The 26,406-nt window shown below is 41.4% G+C and overlaps 2 protein-coding genes across 2 annotated transcripts in view; both read right to left on the reverse strand.

The window, feature by feature from the left end:
* Positions 1 to 496: 496 nt before the first annotated feature.
* On the reverse strand, positions 497 to 8,376 carry LOC102684955 (thiamine transporter 1). The gene is made up of 6 exons (XM_069179012.1): positions 8,168 to 8,376; positions 6,145 to 6,731; positions 4,595 to 4,835; positions 3,705 to 3,897; positions 2,982 to 3,123; positions 497 to 2,306 (listed from the first exon to the last, which is right to left on the reverse strand). The coding sequence occupies exons 1-6, from the start codon at positions 8,298 to 8,300 to the stop codon at positions 2,079 to 2,081; spliced, it is 1,524 nt and encodes a 507-aa protein (XP_069035113.1). The 5' UTR covers positions 8,301 to 8,376; the 3' UTR covers positions 497 to 2,078.
* A 1,944-nt stretch (positions 8,377 to 10,320) lies between these two features.
* f5 (coagulation factor V) overlaps positions 10,321 to 26,406 on the reverse strand; it is a 36,535-nt gene continuing 20,449 nt past the window's right edge. Inside the window, exons 14-25 of the mRNA XM_015363526.2 lie at positions 25,297 to 25,465; positions 23,761 to 23,997; positions 22,016 to 22,232; positions 21,157 to 21,336; positions 20,078 to 20,194; positions 18,844 to 18,915; positions 17,353 to 17,447; positions 16,133 to 16,288; positions 14,885 to 15,029; positions 12,654 to 12,805; positions 11,247 to 11,429; positions 10,321 to 10,709 (exon numbers count right to left, since the gene is read on the reverse strand). Coding sequence (XP_015219012.1) covers positions 10,563 to 10,709; positions 11,247 to 11,429; positions 12,654 to 12,805; positions 14,885 to 15,029; positions 16,133 to 16,288; positions 17,353 to 17,447; positions 18,844 to 18,915; positions 20,078 to 20,194; positions 21,157 to 21,336; positions 22,016 to 22,232; positions 23,761 to 23,997; positions 25,297 to 25,465 — 1,870 coding nt within the window. The 3' untranslated portion in view covers positions 10,321 to 10,562. The remainder of the gene's footprint in view (positions 10,710 to 11,246; positions 11,430 to 12,653; positions 12,806 to 14,884; positions 15,030 to 16,132; positions 16,289 to 17,352; positions 17,448 to 18,843; positions 18,916 to 20,077; positions 20,195 to 21,156; positions 21,337 to 22,015; positions 22,233 to 23,760; positions 23,998 to 25,296; positions 25,466 to 26,406) is intronic.

Below are 26,406 nucleotides of genomic sequence, written 5' to 3' on the forward strand. Positions count from 1 at the left end.
TCATCTGTTTTAGATTTTTTTAGAAATTCAGATTTTGATTTAGAGCAGGGCAGCTCCTCTACCAGCTCTTCCACTCCGCACCATTGCCGTGCTTTGATGGAACTGCTGTAGTGATCCAGTTTCATCAATTAAGGAAGTGGTTGTACTGGCGTTGTGTAATGGAGTGGATCAGAGGGTCTTCAGGCAGAGGATCTCTGATGTAGCTACCCATAAAAACCTCCTGGACTGGTGACCCCTGGATCAAGAAATAAAGATGAAGGAAGCCCAAAAATAATCCGAAAAGTTGAGTGATGCACAGGGCAAAGCTAAAAAATTGTCTATTAATTTAATAGAAATCGGGATTCAGCTGCAGATTATAACAGCAGTCTCTTCACTTATTTATAGGTAATGGTAACACTTATAGGTAACACTTGGTGACAACCTATTCAAATATCAGTTTTTGTAAGGGGATCAAAACTGGAATGACTGGAAATAAACTTACAACACCAACTCCAAATATTTTTAAATATTATGAGATCCCAAAAAATATTTTATTCACACTTCAATGCAATTTACAAAAATAGAAATGATTTTATAACACACGAAACAGCAGTTCAGTGTCTGAACATCATAATTCAGTTGCCTTATGTACATAAAAACCAGGAACCAGGTTTGGATTTGCACCAATATAAGCATGAGATACAAGTACTGTATTCTGATTTCACCAGAACAAAACAAACATAATCCATTACCAAATAAAAAACTGCCATGAGTCTATCACGCAGATTTTTAAAAATCTGGATTCATCATGTACTTTTCAATTTTTATAACCTCCTAGTTTGAGACTGCCCATTGTTTATCAGCTTGAATTGCTGCTGTAACCCCTGTACTGCCTGGGAAAACTGAGGCCTGGGCTCCCCTGACACCCAGGTGACACCACAGGCTATGAGTTCTGCAGTGCCCCATGGAAGAGGTGCCACAGCCTGCAGCTCCCGCTGACAGTGCTGGAGGATTAGGGCCTGCTTGGACAATCCCAGGATTTGGTGTTGCTCCCCAGACTGAAGGTGCTTTGGCTGATTAGATCAGCCAGCCTTGCTGCTACACAGCCAAGTTGCAGCTACTGCCTGGCGAAACCTGGTCTCGGTCAGCTAATTACATGACAGACTGGAACTAGTGACATCTGAACTATAACACAGGACTGGTACTTCCAAGTCACTGAAGAGCCCAGGCTTCGCCTTTTGGGCCGTATTACACATTGAAATTCATAACACCAGAAAGACTGTGGCAGGAAGCACAGAAACAAACTGTAACTCAGGCCCATCATTGGTACATTTTGCTCAAGTAAAACTGTGATGCAACTATGTATGTTTTACCTTATGTACAGTAGCATGTCTTTTAACAGTCCTTCAGCCCCGTCATACAGCATAATGTGCTTTAACCCATTTCAAGTTATCGGATTCCCATATATTAAGTCTCTTCCATGATCAAACAAGGTCATAAGGGTTATAATACTCTTACTTAGTGCTTTATGATTGTCTGCCCTCATCCGACAGTTCTGAAGTTTTTTTAGAGTGAAACTGGCACTGTCCTAGAGATCAAATTCTTCCCAGTTTGTCTTTAGGCTCAATATCATATAGTGCAACATTGTATGGTGTTATATAAGCCAGAGGTTCCCAATGCTTGTCCTGGAGGTTCAAACAACTCATGCTTTTCATTCCATCTGACCTGTATGACCTAACTGAAGCCTTAATTCATCTAGCAAGAAGCTTGATTAGAACGCTTGTACATTTTCATTTTTCTACTCAAACGGTTACATTTAATCCAACCATTAAATCGGGCTGAATTTGTAATTGAGCTAAACTGGAACACAAACCAGCAGTTTGGATGTGGACCTCCAGGACTAGGATTGAGAAACCCTGATCTAGGCTTAAGGGTCCAAATCCTGACACACTATCCCACAATCAACACCTTTAAATAATTTACACATATGTAGAAAAAGGCATCTTTTCCTGCGGTGAAAAAGGCATGTGGCAATTTTGAAACTATAACTCTTCCTGCATGTGTTGTATGCGTTAGCAGTCAAAGTCACAAAGAGGGTACTAGTGTTTCTCAGAGACATATCCTGTTTCTGTGCTCTGTACACCATGAACAGAAAGATGCTTTATCACGTCTTCTCCAGTCTCTGTGTCTCGGGCACAGTCTGACTCAGTCTCTGCACTCTCTGCCTGACACTGAGGCCGCCTTCGGCACCGCACCAGCTTCCGGTAAATTCCCGCTAGCAGGAAAATGACAGCAATCACTGCAAAGTAGCTGGCGTAGATCAGGAACTGGAAACGAAAGGACAAAGGAAGGATAAGAGTGTAAACCGAAACAGAACCACAGAGAACTACAGTTTCAAAGTCATATCATCAAGAAGACTCAATGACATGTTTGGGAAAATTCTGTGACCCCTCACCACACACCCCAAAAAAAATCAGATATGTTAGTGTTAAAAAGATGTTAGTGATAGTCTTTTTTGTGTGTTATTTGTGCTAGGTCTGAATTCTAATTCTACATGTTTTAAAACATTTTAGGCTTTTCAGCAGGTTTGGATATTTTTTTGTTGAAATACCTTGACGCCACTAATTCTAAGTAAAACGGTGATTAATTGCTGTGCTGAACACATAGTCTGCTGCAAGGATACATCAACATTCAGGTGCAATGAGCAATTCTAGGTGATCAGGGACAGTGTTGGGGAGTAAATGTAGATGTGGTTTATGTAATATTTATTTTTAGTGTAATGTTTATTTGTAGTTTTTATAAGTGTTTTCAGGTGCAAAACAAATTTCTGAGAATCAAAAGTATTATCGTATCATATAAGCGTTAGAGATCCGGAGAAGGAGAAACAGGAAGAAGCTCCGATAGTACGGTAGCTGCAAAAATGTGTCATGACTCCTCTTCGTGCAAAACATTTTAACTTTGCACGGGAAGATTTGCTCAGCGAAGGTTTGCTTTTGCGTTACCTGGGCAAAGATGTCCAATCCCAGGCCACTGGAGTCCACAACGATGACAGTCAGCACTGTCTGCAACGCAAGGGCAATGAACGTGTTCACCCCAAACACCAGGGCATAGCGCTCCATGCTGAGGTTTACTGCAATCTGATACCTGTATGGGAAAAGAGAGCTATTTACATGAGCAGGGGATTTTTCCTGCACTGCAGTCAAGTAATTAAACACATTTATGGGTGTCTGGGTCTGCAATTTTATTTCAATCCCAGAGAGTTTAATGAGCTGTATAAAACCAACAACAAACACTGGACATTTCATAGTTATTACCTGAACTAAAATCAAATTAAAAAGCAGTGGTTTTTGCTTCTCTTGTTCGATTAACACAAGAGCTCGCAGTTCACAAATCCACAAATCCCTGTGGTTGTGCAAACATAAGGATCCTTTTCAGGGACACAGCAAGGTTTTCCAAATTCCCCACACCCCTGTGCAATCAAGTCCACCCTCTTCTCAGGCCTTCTCCATTGACAGCTGTGGTACAGCGATCCTGAACAAGTGCATTGAATTCTGAAGCAGAAATGTAATTTTAAAATTGAAACAGCATGCGATACTCCTGATGAAGGCTTAATAATGCACTGCACCATTTTAACAACCCTTGGCTTAAATTCTGCACTTGTCCAGACCGCATCTGTAACATGGTGCACAACATCAGAAAGGAGCGTGGACAACAGACATACTCACGTGGCAATAGTGATCAGCAGCATATATGTAGCCCGGAAGACAATGTAGGAAGTGTAGCACACCCACACATTCCTGACAGTGTCCATGAGGTACACAGCCACGGCAATGACCACTGAGAAGCTGCAGAGGGCCAGCTCTCCCCACGCTGCCCAGGGGATTTTCACATAGCCCACCCCAAAGGCTGCCGCCGCACCTGGGAGACAAGAGACCACCGATTAGCACTCCGACGCCCAGCAGCTCCGAGCACAGGGACCTTCAGCGAACCGGCCTTCAGTCGAGAGGTTGCCTTGGTAATGCCTCCCAAAAGGCCATCTTTCACAAGAAGGGTGTCTTGAGACTCGGCTTCCGCACAGTCATCCAAAACACAGGATTGAAAGGTGTAAGGGAAACGTTAAAGAAGCCAATCTTTGCCCACAACCTTTTTAAGGATTCTATAAACGTTTCCGTTACTAAGAGAATTGAAAAACGGGTGTGAACAGCAGTTGCAACTTGTGTCTACTTCTGCAAGAGGTGCCCCAGTCTTACCCTACACAAGCCAGCCTGACCACAGTAACAGCCAGGTAGTGAGCAGCAGGAAGCACTTTGAGCTCTTAAGAGGGTGGCTGGGATCGGGCAGGGGCAGGACATTTTACAACCCGTTAAGGATTCAGCTGTTTCACAGGAGTGCACCGCCCAGTCAGAGTCAGCCCTTAATACCAGGTCTGGTGTTAATATTCTGATTCTGCTCGTTGTCCATCTGTAGTATCCTTAACAAGGCTAATCCTCAGTACCAGTTCTATTGTTTGTACAATTTTTCTGCCCATCGTCCATCTATACTCATAGTACTGTCCCTAAAGGTACCAGTACAAGTTCTATGGTTAGCACTCTGATGTTGGTAATCTGTACTGTACCTAATAAGGTTGATATAGTTTCCACATAGCCATTGTAGATCTCAAAGTCTTGTGAGGGCAGGACTCTCTCCCACAGAGCCTGGGCATAGTTGATCACCTGGTAGTAGCCACAGGTGGACAGCGCCCACCAAACAGACCAGCACAGCAGAGTTTGCGAGGAATAGCACTGCAGGAAGTCCCGCCACACGGTCCTCAGTACCTCGGACACACTCTTGCCCCCAGCTCGGCTAGCCTCTGCTTCCTGTGTTAAAACACAAGAAAACTCAGTCCGCTGAAAAGCACTGGGTTCTGACTAGTCAAGGACTGAGATGCAGAGAGATGGCTGCAAGTTAACAGTCATGAGTTATTACCGGGAAAGTACAGTATCGATGTTGCTGCAACACTGCAGCACTTTTAACAATGGAAGGATTATGTATGTAATTTGACACGTTTAATACTTAAAGAGAGAACAGAGTCAGACCCCTCAGAATTCAATATATGTGCTGCAATGCAGAAAAACGTGTTATTCAAGGTAATCTGGAATATCTTAAATCTTAAACCTGGTGGAGAGGAGGTCAAGCTACAGGTCAATGCCTAGAAAGAAGCATTTCTAGCTGAACTGCCACACTTCCTCACAAGAACGATTCTTGTTCTAAATAGGAGAAGAAAGTTAAAACCAGACTAAGACTCACAGCCGTGCAAGGATGATGATGATGATAATGGTATCTCTAGGAATAAATAAGCTGATAAGCAAAAGTCAGTCTCAATCGATTGTGTGGTGACATCAAAAGCAATCAAAAATAAACGTAAAGAGCCTCTGATTGCACTGCTGTACAAGGCACCAAAGGAAGACACATTGGCACAGAGAACATTCAAAAACCAAAAAAAAATGATTTTTTAGGAAAACCATGAAGAAATGTGCTACTATCAACATATTCCCATGTAAGAAATGAAGTAACAACAACTCTGCTTTCCTCGCCTACAGAAACTACACTCCCCCTGGAACAATTGGTCCTCAATCACATCAAATGTTGCCTTCCCCACGTGGAAAAGAAAATTGCTGTACTCAATACCTCAATCTGTTTCTCGGAATACGCAGATTATACATGGTACCTTATGTTAATTTGTTTGGGATCTCACTGATGAATTCTCTTACTGAAACATGCTGTGCTTCATACTGAGAGACCCCTTTCAAGAAATCCCTTTCTGTTTCAACAAACGGAGGCTGAAGTATTTAAAATCTGCAGTAACAGAACTGCAAGTCTACTGTACGCACCTCTGGACTAGATCCACTGAGTAATGGATACTTACAATGAGATTGATCTGTTAATTTAGTTAGCTAATCAAAAACAGATCTCATTTGTTTTTAGAGACCTCGATAGAGCCTAGTTCAAAATCAGAACCCATGCTGTAGGCCAGTTCAAGCACTCAAGGTCACCTGCCGATTACAGAAATAAAAATCTTAGATTAAAACAAAGAGGCAAAGAGTTGGCAGATCTGAACGGCCACGAACTAGCTTTGATTTTATTAGCTGGGCCCAAACAAGACTTAACAGGAAAGGCAGCTCTTACCCCGTCCGGCAGAGGACAGCTCTTAGGATTCAGCGGCTCCTTCGACTCAGGATCCTCCTGCTCGGTTCTGTACAGTTCTCCCAGAGGCACTGCTGGGGCTTGCTCGACCCTGGCCTCCTTGCCAGGACGACCGGGGAGCTGATGGAAAAATAAGCTCCTGCTGGCTACTGGAAGAAACCACGGAGCTAGAAAAGCCACGATCATGCACACCAAAGTCACAATGTTCAGATACAGTAAGCGGATCTGCGCCGTGGACACCAGGACCTGCCCGGTGAGGGAGCCCACAGCAGACCCCACCAGCGTGATGCTCCTGCAGTAACCGGTCACCTGCTGGTACCGCGCAGACTCCACCACGCTGTAGATGTAAGAGTAGTAGGCGATCTCTGCTGCTGTGGCGAGCCCGTAGAAGAACTCCAGGATCTGCATGCACAGCACGCCCTGGGCCTGGACCAGCATCACGTAGGTGACGATGAAGCTGGCCCCCTGCAGGATGATCACGGCCTTGTAGCGAAGATAGTCGGTGGCCAGGAAGACTGGGAACAGCAGGACCAGGTAGGAGTAGGTCCATACTGGGTAAATCTTGTTGACTACCTGCAAAATAAAAACAAGCCAGTAGGGGGCGAGCCGACAAACATGAGAGAGCTTGTCAATGACAAGAGGCCATTCAGCCCGTTTAGCCTGTTTGGCAGATCGTAGTTAATTGATCTCAGGATCTCATACAGCCGTTTCTCGGAAAACGACAACAAGCAAACAAACTTGGCAAAAAAAAGCCACCAGCTAGGAGTGGAAACAGTGACACACAGGCGTAGCCATCAGAGAGGGTGATATTTATATTGTTTCCAGTCTGTGCCAGGACTGTCTTATATTTTGCTACTTCGGTTTAAGAGGGATTTGAAAGTAAAGCAAAAGTTGCCCAAGTGCCGCTGAAATGTCATTAAGGCTGGTTTAATCTCAAAAGGGATTAACACACAGGTGCCAAAGGCATAGGAACTGAGCTTATTAAAATTCCATGTGGCATTAATGATCTAGAGCCTTCGTCGCTCAGTCCTGCTCCTGAAGGACCCCTGAAGGAGTCTGCTGTTTTCTGTCCCAGCTGGGCCCTTAACCCCCCAGTGCTAAATTCTTTTCAATCTTCCATTCGGGGGTCCTTTTTTTACATCGGCTTTCAGCTATTAATAGAGTGCACAAGATTTGAAATTTGTATAAAACATTGGCTATTTAGTACATTTTCAGGATTGCCTACATTCAGGTGTGCGAGTTGAATATACCCAACTGGACTGAAGAAAAAGAAAAAGCAATGAAACATCTGATAGTCTGTTTATCCCCAGTTAATCACCTAACTGAGCAAACCGAGGAGATATACATAGCGTTCAGTGTAGTGAAATTGCTGAAAATAATGCACTCTAAGTAAGAATTTTTTTTTAAACCAAGGTACTAAGTCTAAAGCAGCAAGCGGCTCAGTTACAGGTACCAATTTGCACATGTGCTTGAAGACAGCCGGAATATAAAGCAGACACACACCAGGGCATCACTGCTCTTACTCAAACGGGATAATGAAGGACATCATGAGATCACATTCTGCTCTTGGATCTCGGTAGTAACTCTCTCTTTTAAAGAAATGTCATAGTTTCTTCGCTCTCAATACAACACTCGACCGACAACTACACAATAACATGATGCAATGCTCAAGTGTATTTCCGCAATACATCTGAAGAGTGTAATGCAGTGCATTTCTGAAGCTTATATCTGCAATTCATGATCTACAGCCTTTTCTTCTAACCCCTGTGAATAACCACGATGTGTAAAATGGTTTCGAAGTTTGTTAAATCTTGTCCTCAACCCCAATGTCATTAGAATTCCTATATTGCCAAATAAAAAAAAAATACTCCGTGAAGGCTGACCTTTTTCTGAAATAGCTAACTTCTTCGCAGACGTATTCTTAATCCTAAATTTGGCATCGTCTTTAAGGTACTACCTCCACACGAGGTCTTGTGTTTTAATCCACCCGAGATTCCAACACCACCTACCTCTTTCTCAGTCAGGTTTTTATCAGGTCCCATTAGAAATGCTGTCAGGAAAGGCTCTGAAGGTCTCAGACTTGAGAAAAATCCGTAAAAACACAACAGGATTGTGGGGTAAAGCCATGTTTCAGACATTTCCAAAACCCGTATGACCTTCCTGTGCTGCAACGCGTGTGATCCAGCTAACCTGGCGCCGGAAAATGACAGCACCAATAGTTCTCCACACCCGGGGTGTGTGTGCTATCGTAACCGCTTCTGGATGACGGCATTGGTCACTCTCTTGTTGCGCACACACCCGCAGATCTGCATGTCGTTACGTTCTTCGGGGCGCCTTTGCCTGACATCACGCAGCAGTTTTACAGCTGCGAGAGACAGGTGTCGTCGTCGTCTCTAATTCAGTACAATATGGTGTTGTTAGTGTGTTACAGACCACTAAATGAAGATGTTATAATTCAATACTCCACATACTGTAATAAAAAGTTTACGTATAAAAGAAGAAGTAGTTTTTACAGGACACCTCAACTTTCACCTGAGCTACTGTACTTTCCTACTACCAAAGGGAGCTACTGTAGATATGCTGAAAGATTAATCTCAGATCTTAATCAAGAAAGATTAAGTAACCTTTCTTGTGGTCTTAACAGTTGTCAATGGAGCTGAATCAAATAGGATGAATACTATTGTACTGGATATGGTTCCATCTTTTACTCTGCTGCTACACATTAGTGAGTTACACATGCTTATCTATTCATGAATATTTTAGGGAAATGAAGTACATGGACTTTAGGTGTTCATTACACATTTTTACCATTGTTTTGATTGACTTCTCATTCTGACTGACATTACTTTGACTGTTACATAAGCACTAAATCATATTTCAGTAGGGAGAGAGTGGTTTGGGCACAGGCAATGAGGTGATTTAGCCTGTTGCTTTTTTCAGTGATACTACTATGTAGCACGGTCTTATCAGAGCACTGGAGTGACCTTATAGCCAAAATGTATTAGATGGTTGATTCCTTTACAGTCAGCATTATTACTGTCTTGTGTCCTGAGTTTGTCAGATCTCTGAGCTAAACAAGGCTGGGTCTGGTCAGTACTGGGATGGGAGACCACCAAGGAATTCCAGGTTGTGGCTGCAAGTACTGTAGTGTTTGTGGACCAGTATGCTCTTCCCTCTGGAAAAAGAATTCCCAAACTAGTACCTCACCATGGGGACAAGAAGGCACTGGGCTGTAGGATGAGAAGTTAATCCCAGGTCCTCACTACTTAGTCATTAACAAACCCAACGGACATGAACACTAATACCAGAGTGAAATTTAGTCACACTCCACTCCACAATCCCAAAAGTGGACATGAATATCTGCAATAAATCATGAGCAACCAGCTGAATGCAGAACAATGAAATGTCTTTTACAGAACCATACTTTTTGTGTTGCTTTCAGACATTGTTTCCCCAGAATGCCCTTCTAAATGTAAGCTCGGTGTCTCCTGAAACAGTATTTTCAGAATGAAATAATAATTATAGGTGATTATTTCAAATAAGTTAGAAGTGCTGACTGTTGCTGTTTGTTACTGCAATATAATTGCTTGCAACAATCTCAGCATCATGATATTAACATGACAGGAAAAACTATCTGTAGAATCAAAGCCAGAAAATGAAGAAATTGGGGCAAAGTATCTCCTACTAAGATCAGAGTGCACACAAGTTGCCTAATCTACAGTAAGTAACTATTCAGAAAATGATGAAATTCACTCTGTGTTGGGCAATGTGTTTCAAAATGTGTGAAAGGAAAAAAAGAATGCATTATTTCTTAGAAATTCTTTGTTGTCCGTTTCACATTATTTTGCCAAGAGATGATTCGCTTTTGCGAACAAGGGTAGAAAAAACTCATGCATAGCTCACTGTAGAAAAATAAGAGAGAACAGGAAAGGTACACAGAGGAGGCACCTCCAGTCTCCACTTACTGTATGCAAGAGCTGGGCAATTTTAAACACACCCGGACAAACAATGGAAAACCTTTTTGCATAGTAACTTTATCAATTTCCCCCTTTGTTTAGCTCATACTGTATATTTAACTTTAATTTACAAATCAGTCAAAATCAAATAATGTCGTATATCAAAACAGCAATAAAACAAATAGGCTGACCACACACTGCCAATGATTAAACTGATAAACATTTTATATAAAATATTTTACACCAGATTTCTCTTTTTACATAATCTTACTTAAAGTTCATTTTATAAAGTATAAAACAGGACACATTTCCTGTGATACACTTGAGCAAAAACATTTAGAACACTTAAATTAAAATGTAACATTTTTTTCCTGGTATTAAGAGAAGCTTCCGTTTCTGTAAAATTTAACATCTCGGATAACCTGCACAGTCATCTCGGTTTTCTCACTCAAAGTCACATCCTAACAGCTCCATTCTTAGGGTGATACTGTTGTTCCATGTTTTAGGGACAATTCGAATGAATCTTGCAAATATTGGAGGATAAATATAGTTTTTTACATGGCCATTGTTGTCCGTGTTTCCAATAAAAATCTGCAAAGGAAAACAGAAAACATGCAACTGTGAGGCGAAACCATGCAAACTGCCTGGCTTTTAAAAGTGGAAAAGAGATATTCCTTTCTGCACTTAATTCGGAAAAGACGTTTTCATTTATTTTCTCACTAAAAAAAACCCACAAAGCAAAATTACTGAAACAAAAAACATGAATAAAAATGTTACTTGTTTAGTTACTCTACATCCAGTTAACCGGTAACATAATGACTGAACTTCCTCAGAAATTTGACACAATAACACTCATAAAACATTGATGCCTCCTGCTTATAAGCATGACTAAATTTAATCTGGACTTCATTTCTACTCGTCTTGTGTTACTAGAAATATCAATATGGGACTATATTTTCCTAACGACTTTGGTATACATTAACTGGGATTGCATTCTTACAGTCCAATATTGATGAAAAGCACTGCAGATACCGTGTGATCTCTTAGGCAAGAACACAGTACCCTGAAGGAAATGGCCGAAATTAACGGCTGTTCTTCATACAGTAAGTGCACACTGAGAAAGAGTACCTTTTCTGCCACCTGGGTATCGTCCGAGTACATTTTCCAGGAGCTCCCGTTATCGCTGTACTGGAGGGAATATGTCTGGACGTACATCTCTTTCCCTAAAGATTTGGCACCTTGAGTGATGATTCCAGTAATCTTTTTAGTTTCCTTCAGTTCCACCTGGAGCCACTGGAATACGTTGTTAGACTGTGGAAATTATTTATAAAAAATAATTAAAATACGACAACTGGCTGATGATCCTGTCTTGAAATTCTGTAAAGGAGTGAAAAACGAGAATGGACAGGGGGCAACGGAGCAGATATGAAACATAAATCAGAAGATGCGCTGCTGCAAATTCAACACAACTATTTCAAAAGTTACAAGCACGTTATTTTTTACAGGAGCAAGACATCAACCTCATTTCACTCATGTTTCTTCCCATGGCGCCGTTTACACTGTCCAAACACTGCCATCTACTGTCCAGTTCTGTCAGTGCACATTGATCAGAGTAAGTGATCCCAAAGCTTCATTACAGAGAGTGTCAGCGGCGGCCTTCCTGGTTTTCTGTTTTTTTTTTTTATTTTCTAACGTGTCTTCTTGGAATGAGGCTGCAAACCCCAGGTGTCATTGTGTTACGCCGGGCCCGTAGATGGAAAGAAAAAGGGCATGGCAGAGTAATTGTCCTCAGAGACCGATTGGGGGTGAAGACTACAGAGTTCATTGTGTGATTGGGTGATAGCAATGCAGTAATGGGAAGCAGAAGGAGAAGGGCAGGCAGCTGAGATGCGCAGGGGAAGCAGAAGGAGAACGGCAGGCAGCTGAGATGCGCAGGGGAAGCAGAAGGAGAAGGGCAGGCAGCTGAGATGCGCAGGGGAAGCAGAAGGAGAAGGGCAGGCAGCTGAGATGCGCAGGGGAAGCAGAAGGAGAACGGCAGGCAGCTGAGATGCGCAGGGGAAGCAGAAGGAGAAGGGCAGGCAGCTGAGATGCGCAGGGGAAGCAGAAGGAGAAGGGCAGGCAGCTGAGATGCGCAGGGGAAGCAGTCGGATCTGGGCTGGAGACAGGAGGGGATGATAGATAGTTAGTGAGCGGTAGTGTTGCAAACAGAAACAACTGTAAGTAACTCCTGGAAAACCTGAAACAAAGGCCAAACACACACTCTTCAGGAATGGTTGCTCAGGGTTTAAATAGTTATGCGAGGTTCTTAACAAGGTTGATAAGCCCGGCCTGATCTCGTTAGCGAGGGCCCTGATGAGCTCTTTGCACGGGTGGAATGCGGCCTGGTGATTGAGGTGGCTGACGCAGGAACACATCAGGCACAGAAGTCTTACAAAAACCCATGTCGGTGACAGACACCTTGTCTTCTCAGGACGTTTTTAACAATTTGCAGTCATTCAAGAGAAGAAACTCAGAGCTTGGGGTGACAGAAAATACCTTTGCCCTCCAGGCGTTGACGTTTCCTTGGTTATTCAGCCGAGCGAACGAGGGCTGCCACATCCCCTTCAACCAGTTGGAGTAGACAGAGCTGGCTGTTATCATGTCGTTAGGGATGTCTCCGCTTTCCATTCCCAAGGGAATGGAACATCCTGCAAAATACCAGCCAGCTCTCAGCCATTAGTGTCACGAACCGTATTCCCGCGCACTTCTCGCCGTCAACACCTGCGCACTAGTTAAGCTCTTATCACTTCTCATGTTTTTCCCTATTTATACCCTCCCACTCCTCTCAGTCCCCGCTCACTGTTGACATCGACTTTTGACTTTCTCTTGTGCGCGTACCTCTCTGACCTGACCTCTGGATACCTGACCCTGTTCAATCTCTGGCCTTGACTTCCGTCTCAGTCTAGCGTCTTTTGGATTTGGATACCTTTCTGACCTGACTTCTGGATACCTGACCCTGTTCAATCTCTGGCCTTGACTTCCGTCTCAGTCTAGCGTCTTTTGGATTTGGATACTCTCGACCCGACACTCCGGAAACCAGACCAAGCCTTCCTACCTCGACCTCGTATTCTGCCTTTCGATCCTGGGATTTGGACGCCAAACTCATTCAAACTACTCTCTCAGCACCGCGTAGGGTCCGACCAGTTATTCTCACACATCCCTAGTGACAACATTGACAATCAGCGCAGCTTTCATTACATTCCTTGATCTACAAATTACTAGAGCAAAGCGTCGTCTCTGGCCCATATTAATCATTCTTGAGTTTAACACTAAGATAAACCCGTTAGATAGATCCAGTCATTTAGTAATGCTTTAGGCCCTATGGCCACTTAAAAAGTGGATTCCTTCTTTATTATACTAGATGTTTGTGTTCTTATTCATCCTTTTTAATGAGTGTTTATTGCTGTGCAGCGTAATCTGGCAGTTAAGGACAGTCTTTTAGGAGAGAGTCTGCATTAGCGTTAGTGCTAAATTCTCCAACACAGATGACTGTGGTATCCTTGAACAAGGTCAGCTGGGCTGTGGAAAAAGGGGTTTCAGATGTTACAGGAGGGTTCTAAAGAACAAGTGTTCCATCTGGTGCGGGAATCCTGCAGTCAGTTCACAAAGCTCTGTAGAAACTATTCACCTGCTTTGAGAAACTATCACGATGCAGGTCAGCTGTCAGTGGAAACCAAAGCTTTTCACTCACAGAGTATTCACAGACAGAGAGTGAGAAGATACCTCCATTTCATTACAGTTGCCCATGCTCTTAACTATGGCTCTAATGTGCTAAAATGCAGTCTCAGCCTCAGTCTTGTGTTTAAATTAGGCAACAGAGTGACAATCTGTTCTGAGCATCCCAAATGGCTCAACTGGTATAAAGGTGCTCACTTGAACACAGGCTGAGCTCTATGATAGTGGGTTTGAGCCTGAATCATGTCACTAGCTGACTGCCTAGGATTCCCCAAGCAGTGTGAGGTTAGTCAGCCAGCGCTCTCAACAACACAGAGACCCGTGAAGCCTTCCAGGCACTTGCAGGCATGAGGTTCTGGAGGTGAGGGACATGCCTCTCCTCCAGTCAGCACTGATTTACCAGTATGAGAGGTGGTGGCACCTGTGATGTGTTAAAAGACAATTGGCTGTAAGGTGGGTGGGAGGAATCTGCCTACACTTTTTCAATGTTCCCTGTGGGCGGTCATAGGGTTCAAACCTGAGAACTGATGCATGAGAAACACAGAACTGTCTATTCCAAAATGAGTGGGAATAAAACAAAAAAGATCTGGCAATTCTGAATGTATAAAAAGTCTCGACCTAACCGGACAACTGGAGAGTCTAGTCTTGCTCTATATGCCTTTCAACTCTCTTCTTTTCAATCCTAACTTAATCCACAGTCTTATAAGATTCACAGGAATACAGTTGTTTATTTTACGCATTTGTAAAACTCAAAACTCAATTTAGAAACAAAACAGCTATGTATTTCTTATTCTTGTATCATAATTTGAGAAAAACATTATCAAGACTGCAGGTCCAACAGCTCATGTCCATGAGCCATCAGAGATGCCAAGTGTCTTCAGACACTGCAACAGGAATAAAACATGTTATTAGCTACTAATATGTACATGGTTGGTCTCATGCTGTGAACAACCTCTCCTTTGTCTCCTAGGTGATTATTATTTTTTGTAAATACAAGGAGCAACACGTCTGTGGACTAAAGGCCAAGCAGTTCACATCATCAGGTCGCTCACCGTCCAGCTCACATCCGTAGAACTCCATCCGCACAGTGGGCGTGCCGTAAGACTCCACCGGGTGCAGCCGGACCAGCCGTGCGATCATGGGGGGGTAAAACACGTTTTCCTTCACATTGTAGGAATTTTGGTTTCCTTCAAAGGTCTTGAGTGACAGAGAGGGAGAAGATTTCATTATGGTGGCCCATGCTCTCTTTTACGTTCTGTAACATGGTGTAGAAACCGTGCTTTCAGCCAGAGTTTTGTGCTCCCATTAGGTGACACAAATGGCAGTCTGTATTATTTTGACTTGCTGTTCATTTTGCTCCAGAGCCCGAGGTAAGCTATGAATCACACACAAGAAATTCTGCTTTGTGGATTTACATTGTGCTGAGTCTTGTAGCGCACACAGACTTTGGAATAGATGACAGAAAAAAAGAGGAGAGGACTTGAATCATAGCATTTTACTATTCTAATAAATAATAAAATGACACTTGGGACAAGGGTATTATTATTAGGGTGTAAATCTTCACAGTGTGGCAAAGTACTGTGTACTATTATACGTACTGTACTATACTGTACGTACTATTATAAGTACTGTTATATGCGAAAAGATAATTCCTAATGCAAGAAATTGTAAGGGTTAATAAAGTGCTGTTAAAGTATAGGGCATAGTTTTATTATTATGGAGCAAGGCTGTGGCTAATTCTCTGCTGCCTTGTCACTAAGACTGTAGTTCATAAAGTCCATCAGGGTTTATATGAACTACATTTCCCAGGTGATCATGGGATGATCACCTGATGATACTTCCTTGGATGGAATAAACTCTGTGTTTTCAGTTAAAGTTTGTTTTCAGTGTATATGAGTTCGCAGTCTATTGTTTGAGACTGTGCAGAATGCTGATTTTGCCATCTGACTCTCTGCTTGGGGAAGGGTGCTTTTCTTGTGGTAGAAGAAGATGAAGGTTTTAAAAACCTTAAGATTTGATCAACTTAATCTGAACATTTTTTCTAACATAATACAAATGAGGAAAATGGATGAGCCTTTGGGCAAAATATATGTAGGAAACCAAAAGAAGAGTATTTTGATTTTGGGGGGCTTTTTTTTTTCTTTTAGTCTTTGAATTATGTGCTCCTTCAGTGCTGTGGAGTACTTGGAACTACTGCATTAAAAATGGAAACAAAAGCTGAAAGTCGGCAAACTGAATCTCTCTGAACAGGTAGAACATAAACAGACACTGAATGAAGTTCACTGAGGAGCTGCTCGCACCATTCTAAAGGAGTCACTCCTGCCTTTGTAGTAGATCCACTTCCTCTTGTCCGTGCTGTAGGAGATCAAGTACTTCTGCACATAGTAGGAGCTGAAGAGCTGCTTTGCTCCCTGTGTGGCTATTTTACTGATCACCACTGGCCTCTGAAAATCCACCTGTAGTTCACAAGGAAAACCCCAATCACACACAGAGGAAGGAGGTTGTAAAGTCAGTCGGCCTGTTCACACAACAGTAAAAGTTCACACATCGTGAAAGTTGTCCACTATGGAGCTGAGAAATGCTCTAGGGAGAGACATGGGACCAATGGAAACCTAAGGCAGTGCCTGCTGTACATCAGCTCTGTGTGATCTTCCACTCTATACTGTATATTGACCTTGCAATGTGTCGGTGCAGACAGCTCACAGATGAGAAACAGAGCTCATATGAGCCTGTTTTGGTGATGTAATCCTCTAGAAACCAAGACAGTATGGAATCCTCCTGTAGTAGGAGACTACTGTGTGTATACTCTGAGCTGGCCTCCACACAATTCCAGCAGGGAGCAGGGCTCCACATCGCCGATACACAAAGCCGCCCTGTGTCTGCTCTCAGTATTCATGAGAATGCTCTCTCTAAGGTCCCATGTATCAGATGTCACAGTCCATAATGGATAGTTCCCACGTTAAGGTTTTTTGACTAGTTGGACTAACTTTATCAGCATCCTGATTGCATTTAAAATATAAATTCTGATACACGAACGGCAAAAATACATTTGCAGAGAAGTTGCAGAGAAATGTCATTCCTAGAGCAAACACCTCCTTTAGATCAATTTTAAAGCCATAGACTTCATATGTTTGTCACAGCCTTCACACAGTAGGGCAGCTCAGTTTTCAAACCTTGCACCTCTCCTGCAAAATGTGCTTCCAAAGACTTTGGCATCCAGGAAGAATGAAACTGTTCCAAGAGGGGGACAAAAGAGCACGAGCACTTCCCAATAAAGTCCAAAGTAGCATTGAAAGTAGCAGTCACTGTTGTGTACGAATCATAAAAAGCTGTTAGCTTCTTACATTTCTTACTTACTGCATCATCGACTGGTTTATCTCTGTTTTTTCTTCCATTTTTTCCCAAACAAAGCAATCCTCCCTGTTTCGGGGAGATTGTTTGAATGTGAACACTGTACCCTAGGGTAAAACTGCCTTCTCGTTAACCCACCTGCCTCTCACCACACAGCGACTGTCCATACCTGGATCCAGAGTGAGTTAGCCGTGTTCTCGTCAACACTCCAGGCGTTGTATTTGCCTGTGTTGTGAAGTCTTGCTAAATGGGGCTTCCAGTCCCCTTTGGAGACAGCAAGAGAGATTTTTGTTTGTGTTCAACAGCCAAGACTCAGGAGACTCATTCTCAATCTTCATTATTGGAGCACGCACATTGCGCAATACTGAGTCTAAACAACAGTTTTTTAATATCCTGGGTTACTGTGGAACCATTTAACAGCTCCCTACAGTGGACCAGACTGAGAACAGTGAGGACAAGTTTAGATTCCATCCAGCGAAAAATGTTTTCTTGATTCCATGTACAAGAGTAATTGGGGGATGAAATATTGACCAGGAGTTTATAAATCTTCGGTGCATTGTCATTCACTTCTGTGCATCGTGTTTTTACTACATATGTTTCTCTCTGGCATTAACAATGCAGAAATCATCTGACAAGACATCGATGCAGCCATGACCTTTGTGATAATATTGTAGCAGCTGTACAGAAATTAGTGTTTTTTTTCCTGCTATTCATATTGCTGATACGCTGCAAAATGATGTAGTTCCCTTATGTGGTGGTGTTGAAGATCACAAAACATTATTTATTTGTAGTGTTTTGCACTAAATACCACCCTCTTAAATGCAATTAGCAGTCATTGTCATGTCATTTGCCAAACCACTTTATACCATATGGTGTCGCGGGAAACTGGAGCCTACCCAGCAAGCAATGAGCGCAAAGCAGGGTACATCCACGTCCCACTTACACTACTCCCAGCAGCAACCATAACTCAACTCTGCTTAGCTTCAGTGGGTAGCCACTTGAGAGCTGCAGGGTGATATGGCTACTGGCAGCAGTCGTTGTGTCTTCACTAAATGCCAATATAGCAAAACTCATTACCCTCTGGGTAATGTGATTACTGTGCTCTATGCAAATGTCTGTTCTGTTGATAAGACTATTGTCAGATTATCTCCTTCAATAACTGGTGAAAATAAACCAGCAACTGCTATACTGTACATGTACACGCACCCCTTGCAATAAAAACTGTTGACTTATTCTGATTTTTTCTACATTGAAGCATGCATTTCAATACCCTTTATTCGCTGTTCAAAGTAATTTTTTATACTATAAAGGCACTTCCCATGAGATCTCCTTTACTTAGGGATTTTTTTTATCATGGAACATCTTCCCTATTTTAAATGTCATGTCAGAACTTCAGGTTTTACAAATATCAAACAAAATAAAGAAACAAAAGCACCTGACTGAAAGAATTGGAGTGTTAGAAATATTAGAAAAAGTCTTATATAACATCTTCGACTCTTATACTACTGTATGTCAAATAGGCTAATTATCGTAAACACGCAATGGTGTCCCCATTGTGTCAATTCAGATGTCTGCATTTTCTAAACCTAACAGTCAGAAGCTTTTGCATGTATTTCATTTTCTAATAGAGAACTGGCCTTTCCTGCGCTAATGGACTTACCTCTGTATTGGGAAGCAGTTATCTGGTTGTCTTTCACACTTTGTTGCTGCAGACCCAAGGGATTGCCACAGTCTGCAAGACACAACCATGACATTCACTCAAAGGTGTATAATATAATATCATATCATATAAGATAATAATTACATAGCACTTTTGTCCTAATTTGTTTCACTAGCTGAATTAAGGGGTTCTTTTAAGGAGGTTAGATTGAGCATATCCAGAGAGGAGTTTATGAGCTCAGTGAAGCTGGACAAACAGCACAAACAATGAAACAATGAATCGGCAACTCTTGTGGTTACATTAAGTTATCGGAGATTTAATTTTACTATTTATACATATGCTCAGAAAATACTGTTATCCAAATACACAACCTCCACCCCCCAACACACTCGCAGAGAAAGCAAATTGCTGGTGTGTTATCCTCATGTTCAGTAATTAAGTACATTGACTATCCAGAGTGTATTCTACCAGTAAAGTTCTTTGTAGACAGTCACGGGATTATCTGCAAAATAAAATGCTATATCTCAGGAATGAAAGCCATCTGGAAACTTTTTTCATCATCGCAGATCAGCATTAACGGTCTACATTCAGTTCTCTTACACTTCAAACCCCTGAAAAAAGAAAGCACTATTTCTCTGGAGTGAAAGCAGCACAAACTCTACTTTTAATGGCACAAACCAGAACAGACTAAGCACTAACGAATGTGGTAGTTTTCATTGGTTCTGCCATTTGTACTTCATGGAGCTGAATTTTTCAAGGACACTGGGGTAAATATTTCTACTCTTGTGAAAAGCACCAACAGATCTTTAACGTCCAAGCAGTTTGGACCTTAGGTTAATTCAGGGTTGGGGACTTTAGTTTAATGCAGGTCATGGCCAAGAGGGTTGATGTGTTAGTTGTCAAGGTGTTTTGACAAGCTTGATGATCTGGGATAAATTGTTCCATTGATCTCATTCCAGTAACAAAAAGTGGATTTACGTTTTTCATTGCAGAGCAGGAATGACAACCTGCAGACACACTGGCTCTCTGGGACCAGAAAAATGTTTAATTTAAGGGAGAGCACCTACTGTACTACAGTACAGCGTCCTCTTTGGTTTGGAAACGCTAATCCACAGAAAATAACACCCCCTACAGGTCTACCAAAACCACTGAGAGCAGCAACATGTTTTATTTTCTGAAGTCTCCCATCCCAGTACTGAGTAGGCTAGGGCCTGCTATACTGACTGATGCACACCTTCGTCTAAAAGCAGGAACAGAGTCTGCATCCCCTTCTGCTGGAACTCTCCCACTTCGGACTCTAGCAGCCACAGGCCTGGCTTAGAGGGCCTCATTTCCACAGTAGCAAAGTCACCTGAGAGAACAAAAAACATCTGAAATGAGAGCTAGCATGGGAAAAGATTACTCTGGTATGCTACAGTGAAAGCAGAGTAAGAGTTGATAGAACCCAGTGAAGTCATATCATAGCTGATGCAAAAGCACACAGGTATGACAACTTTGTCAGGGTAACTGTTCGGAAGGGAGTTCAACCCTTAGGTGATACATGTTCTTAGTGGCGTCTGAGAAAGACTGCAGTGTGGAGCAGTGGCTAGGACTTGTAACTGGAAGGTTGTGGGTTTGAATACCAGGTGAGACTGCTGCTGTACTCTTGAAAATGGAATTTCACACTCACATCGCGTCCCTCAGACTTGACCCCACTTACTCTTGCAATTGAGAACAAGGGTGAACAATAGCTTATTCTGCATGGGGAACATGTAAGTTGGGTGGTGTGGTGGCACTGTGGCTAAGGATCTCCACCTGTGCCTGGAAGGTTGCTGGTTCAAATCCCATGGCTGGCAGAGGGGTGCTGTAAAAATGACTGACCCTGCACTCTGACCCCAAGCTTCTCTCATCCTGCCTGTGTGTCTCATAGAGAGCAAGTTGGGGTTTGTGAAAAGACAAATTCCTAATGCAAGAAATTGTATATGGCCAATAAAGTGATCTTATCTTTTCTAATTTCTAGCAATTTAAAAACCACAGAGACCCAACACAGTATTCAGTTTATACACTGTAAGTAGATGCAGGAGAGCGTTGCCTGCTCCAGAATCCGAACACATCTCAGCCCAGTGGCAAGATGGCATGAAAAACACCTTTGGTTACACTAAGGCACTGTGCTTGCACCTTCATTTTTTGCACTTTTGATCTTATTGTGTTCAAGGGCAAAAAGCAATAAGATCAAAAGTGCAAAAAATAAGGTCAATATAAAAAGCAAAAATCAGAAAAAACACATATAATATCAAAACTGCAGTAAGCACACAAATTAGGTCTGTCACTCACCAGGAAGCAGAGGGTAGACTCCCATTCGATAGTCCCTGTTCTGTCGGTTTAGAAAGGTCTGTCCGTGGAAGTGGACACTGTGGATGTCTTTTGGGGAGCCCATGTTAATCAAGTGCCACCTAACGAGCTGATTTGTGTACATCCTGAGTCCCTTCAGACTGTAAATGATCCCATTGATGGCTAGAAGAGAGGAAATAAGCAGAAGTGGATGCACTGAAGTGCTAGAAACACTTATTTAAAAATGAAACCGTAACAATAAGGTCACTCGTGTCACATTTAACAGCTGAACTGCAAAAAGCACACATTAGTGCCATTCCCGATCTGAACTGAAAAGAACGTCTTCAAGCCAGAAGTTACAAAAGTGACTGCAAGCTTTTAGTGGCATCAATCCATCCATTTTCTATCCGCTTCTTCCAGTTCAGGGTCACAGGGAGCTGGAACCTATCCCAGCATGCAATGCATGGCAGGACACAGTGTACAGGACGCCAGTCCATCGCAGGGGACGCACAGACACACACACACACACACACACACACACACCAGGGCCAGAAGCCAATTAACTCGCAGAAGTAAATTAACTGACCAGTGTGTGTTTGGACTACGGGAGGAAACTACAGCACCTGGAAGAAACCCACTCAAACGCAGGGTGAACATACACACTCCATGCAGATAGCACCCCAGAAATTGAACCCAGGGCCCCAGGGCTGCAAAAAAGTAACACTAACCAAACTACTCTTGCTTTTAATTTTACACTTCACAATTTAAATGGTTTGGAATCCAATGCAAGTTCCCTTATCTTTCATAATGTGTTTTTTCAAGAGGCAACACACTTCAGATTAAACATAAGAAAGTGCAGTACCATGGAATTTGTTCTTCTCTTTCAACTCTGGGTCATTTATATCCACATCCTTCATCCTCTGCCTTTTCCTCATGTTTTCTTCGAAATACCAACTTTCGTTTTCATCAAATGTCATGAACAGTAAAACAAATTCCCTCGTGTTCGCTGTGGTGTTGCTCAGGACTCCTTTCTGACAGATTAAGAGGGGCCCAATCAGGCCTGAGTGGATGTCTTTCTCCTTCAAATAAAAGCAGAAAGGATCAAGGGAAACCGTGTCCCTGTATTAGCCCACCACTGTGAGGTGCAAAAAAGGTTTCTATCACTAAAAGATGTAATAGAAAAATCTGACTGTAAGAACTGTAAATTGCAGTGTCAACTGTACTTGCAATTCTAAACCCATAGTCAGCGTAGATGCTCTCCAGTTTATCAAGAGGGCATTGGATTTAATCTTTGAAATACTTAGATGAAGGTGGAGGACAGCTGTTATTAATGTTGAGCGTGTGAAATACTTTGAAAACCACTGTCTATATACTGTAAGTGCTTTACACGACACATCCAATATCTTTGATTAAAAAAACTCCTATTTTTTCTGCCCACTCTGAAAATAAGAGTAGCAAGGAAAAAACATCTACAGAACAAGAATATTTGAAGTTCAACATGCTTTGACAGATACAACATGATCATTTTTCACAATAGTGGCATAGGTGTTAGTTATACACAATTAAAGTTATTCTTGTAAATGATTATCACGACCAGAACCATCCATTAATATGTGACTTTTGACAGCAAGAACAACCTCAGATTGCAGATGATCTTTTATTTATTTCCTAAACTGTCGTTACAGGAAAGGAGAGATCTAACAACCATAGAGGTAACAGTATACCTAAGTATCTACAGCAGTTCTTATAAAACTTTTTTTAAGTTCCTGCAATACATTTCATAGGAAAAATACAATATATTTCTTGTACTATACTTCATTTTCAGTAGGTGTGGATAAACAAAGTTTTGGACAAAACCGATAACATTTCACACTTGGACCACAATACCTTAGTACACAGTCATTCAATTAATACTACAAAAAGTCTTGCAAAGAATATCACATTTCCCGATGCCTTAAAGTTTTGTGACATAAGGATTAAGTTACCTGAAAGACCTTTTGGTTATATTTATTACTAAAATGTTTCATTAAGTAATAATCATATTTTATTATACTAATATACTTCTTCATTTTCACTTACAGTATTTGTAAATCTTTTCATTTTTTCTTATAATGTATATATTTCTACTCCATTCTTGTTTTATTATCTTTATTTTTTTTTCATTCTTTTGAGTTCACTTGTAATTCACTTTGGATCTTTCCGTTTTATTAAGTTACCGATTGTTTTTTATCCATTCAGAAATGTTCTTGAGAATTTTAGATGGCTTTGTTGATTTCTAATTTATTTTGTCTTTCAAGTGCTCCAAATTGTTTGTAGTCAACATCTAATGTCTCAAAGTCACTTTATGCAACATTGCTATATTTGTAAGGTTAGTGTATCTTAACACTATTATTTGAACATTTTCTGTGTAGTATTAATTTTTATAAGTCTGTAAGTAATTAAAAGAAAATTGTACTCATTCAGGCTCAGACGTCTGTCCTCTTTTTTGAACCTAGAGAAGATAAATTGACCTCCTGTCTTGTAAAGGGGAAAAGTATACTGGAGAACTAATTTTAATTTCACCTCATTCATTTCTCTTCCACAGCCGACACCTTGATCGGTACTTACAGGGTTCACTCCGGAATAGTAGGCCCAGGTCCTGCAGGCTGAATCAGCGGATTTAGGCCCGATTTTGTCAGTCGCCTGCCAGATGTAGGTGTAAGTGCTCCCTGGGGCGACGGCATCATCCTTCTGATACCAGTGAGGGGATTCGTCGTCATACTTCATTCCTTCCATTTGTTTCCCAAAGGAAACCCCGTGGGCATGTAAGGAATAGGGTCGGGAAGCAGAGTTTTTGAAAACAACCTGAAAATGTAAAAACAAAAGTTATCAAAAGGCTAAGAACAATACATTTTTAGAATACTTACCAAGGAGAGTTTAGTTTTTATTTACATATTTACATAGGTATTTACATATTACAACTAGCAGTGAAACATGAGCCAGACGGCACAAGTAGGAGCAACAGAGAATTGGAAGCAGATTTTAATGGGAGTGTGAACAAGCTGCCCAGCTTTGGTACTGAAGCCGATATCCTGTCTTCTTTCAAGAAATATCTGGATGAGATCCTCGGATCAATTAACTACTAACTACTAAGTGGGTTAATTGGACTGAATGGCCTCTTGTTTGTCACATTTCTTGTATGTTTTTGCTTCCATATGTCTAGTGTCAATACTCCTCCAGTTACAGGACAGAATTTCAATTAATTGTTGTGATATGAAGCTGCATCAGCTACAAATACAGAGAGCCTTGCTAAAGTATTCACCCTCTAACAATAATTTCACATTTTGATGAAATACAAGTAATGTATAATTTTGATTTTAATTTTAATGTATACATTTTGTTTCTGTATCTAACTTAAAACTTGTTTATGAAGGAGATTGAATGCTAATAATCTAAGGGAACTTTGAGAGACAGATGTATTTACTCTGAAGACAGTTTAAACTAAACACACATAGAGACCATTGCACTAATTTAGTAACCTTTCAAACTATTCTTCGTACCTTAAAAGGGTTTAGGCATATTACCATTGCCGTAGCAAAATCAGTTGATTTGCAATTAACCTATGCAATTACCTTTATGTTGTTTTGTTTTCATATTATCAGTATGTTTTAGGTCAATCAGTTTGGAGAAGATTCTGAAAATAAAATTCTATTTGAAATCCTTATTGCAGGCTCAGGTGGCAGCAATATACTGTATGGAATTGTGCACGGGGCTGAATTATTTTTCAAGGCTTGAATACTTAATAAAAAGACATTAAACGGGATCAAGTATATGCATGCCCTAGCTTGTTCAATATTTAAATGCTTACTGTTTTTTAGTGATATTTCCAGATTGTTTATTTATTCTGAGAATTTATGACAAACAGTATGCGGTCACCAATTCTTATTATATCAGCAAGGCATTGTGGTTTATATAAGCCAAGATATGTCACTTATTTTATATTCAGGTAATTTCAGTCTTTGCTGTAGGGGATGACTACCTATCCTGACCATATGGCAACAAAACTACAGTACAAGCCCTGTTTTCTTATCCATCTAGAACTAGTGTTTGCTAGTTGTTGCAGTTTGTTTCTGTGTAACACCATGAAAGGTTTAGGTAACATACTATGATGCTCTCATCTATCTCCGCTTTTATAATTGGACCAAGAATTCCCAGGTGCTCATCTACTTCTCCACGAATGCTTGGAATGCTAAAGGTACTGTCCAGGTAGCTGCGGAAAATGGCTTTCTTATACTGCGTGTTCCTTCTGCTGTCGGTGACCTCCTCATCCCTCCTGTAAAATAAACAACATTATGACATTTCAAGAGTGGACGGTCCACTTCTCGGTCCACTTCTATGAGCTGTGCCATCAGTGATGTACTCCTGCAAACCGAGTATCGGAGTAGATAGGAAAACGTTTACTATGCTAGTGACACTATGTAAATACTTTGCTAAATACTATAATAAATACTATGCTGGTATTTACTATACTATTTACTATTACTATGCTATGTGACACTGCTCTTACTACACAAGGCAGAGTATTAGAAAGTATGGTAAAAATATTGAGTAGCACAGTATGACCAGGCCACGCTCCTGTAGAAGGCACAGAAAACAAGGTTAACAGTTCAAAATTGATCAAGTAACTCACTATAGCAATGCAATAATGCTTAAAACATTGAATGTGTTACTGTTGTTCTGTTCTGTTCTGCAGCATAACCACTTACTAACCTGCAGATTCACCAGATCTCAACGGTTAATCAAGCCTTGGCCTGGTTTGTTCTGAGAGAGGAGACCTCTAACGAAAACCTGCTTGCTGCTGTAAGTGGTGTTGGTGGACCATTACGGGGCACGCTTTGCTTTGGAGCTAACAGTCCAAACCAATTTCCTAGTCTACTGACTAGGGACAGTGTGTTATAGGAGGTGTTATTCTTCAGACTGTATGTCAAACCAAGGTCCTGACTACCTGGTTGGGAACATCTGGGTTTTAAGAGTTGGGGTGTTGATTCTAGTATCCAGTCGAAATTTCATTTTCAACTTTCCTTGTTAACCTTGTACGATTCGTTGTTAAAGTTCCCTCTTAATACAATTGGTGAATCAAATTACAGCTCTCCATCTGGTTTGAACACAGTAGCAGCTTTGTGTCACCTAGAAGAATGATGAAGTGTAAAGTGCATTCGGATCCTTGGGTATAAAAAATGATATATAAATAAAAATAATGTCTTTTCAAGATCT

The sequence above is a fragment of the Lepisosteus oculatus genome, chromosome 15 (genome assembly GCF_040954835.1).
Source record: "Lepisosteus oculatus isolate fLepOcu1 chromosome 15, fLepOcu1.hap2, whole genome shotgun sequence".
Taxonomy (NCBI): domain Eukaryota; kingdom Metazoa; phylum Chordata; class Actinopteri; order Semionotiformes; family Lepisosteidae; genus Lepisosteus; species Lepisosteus oculatus.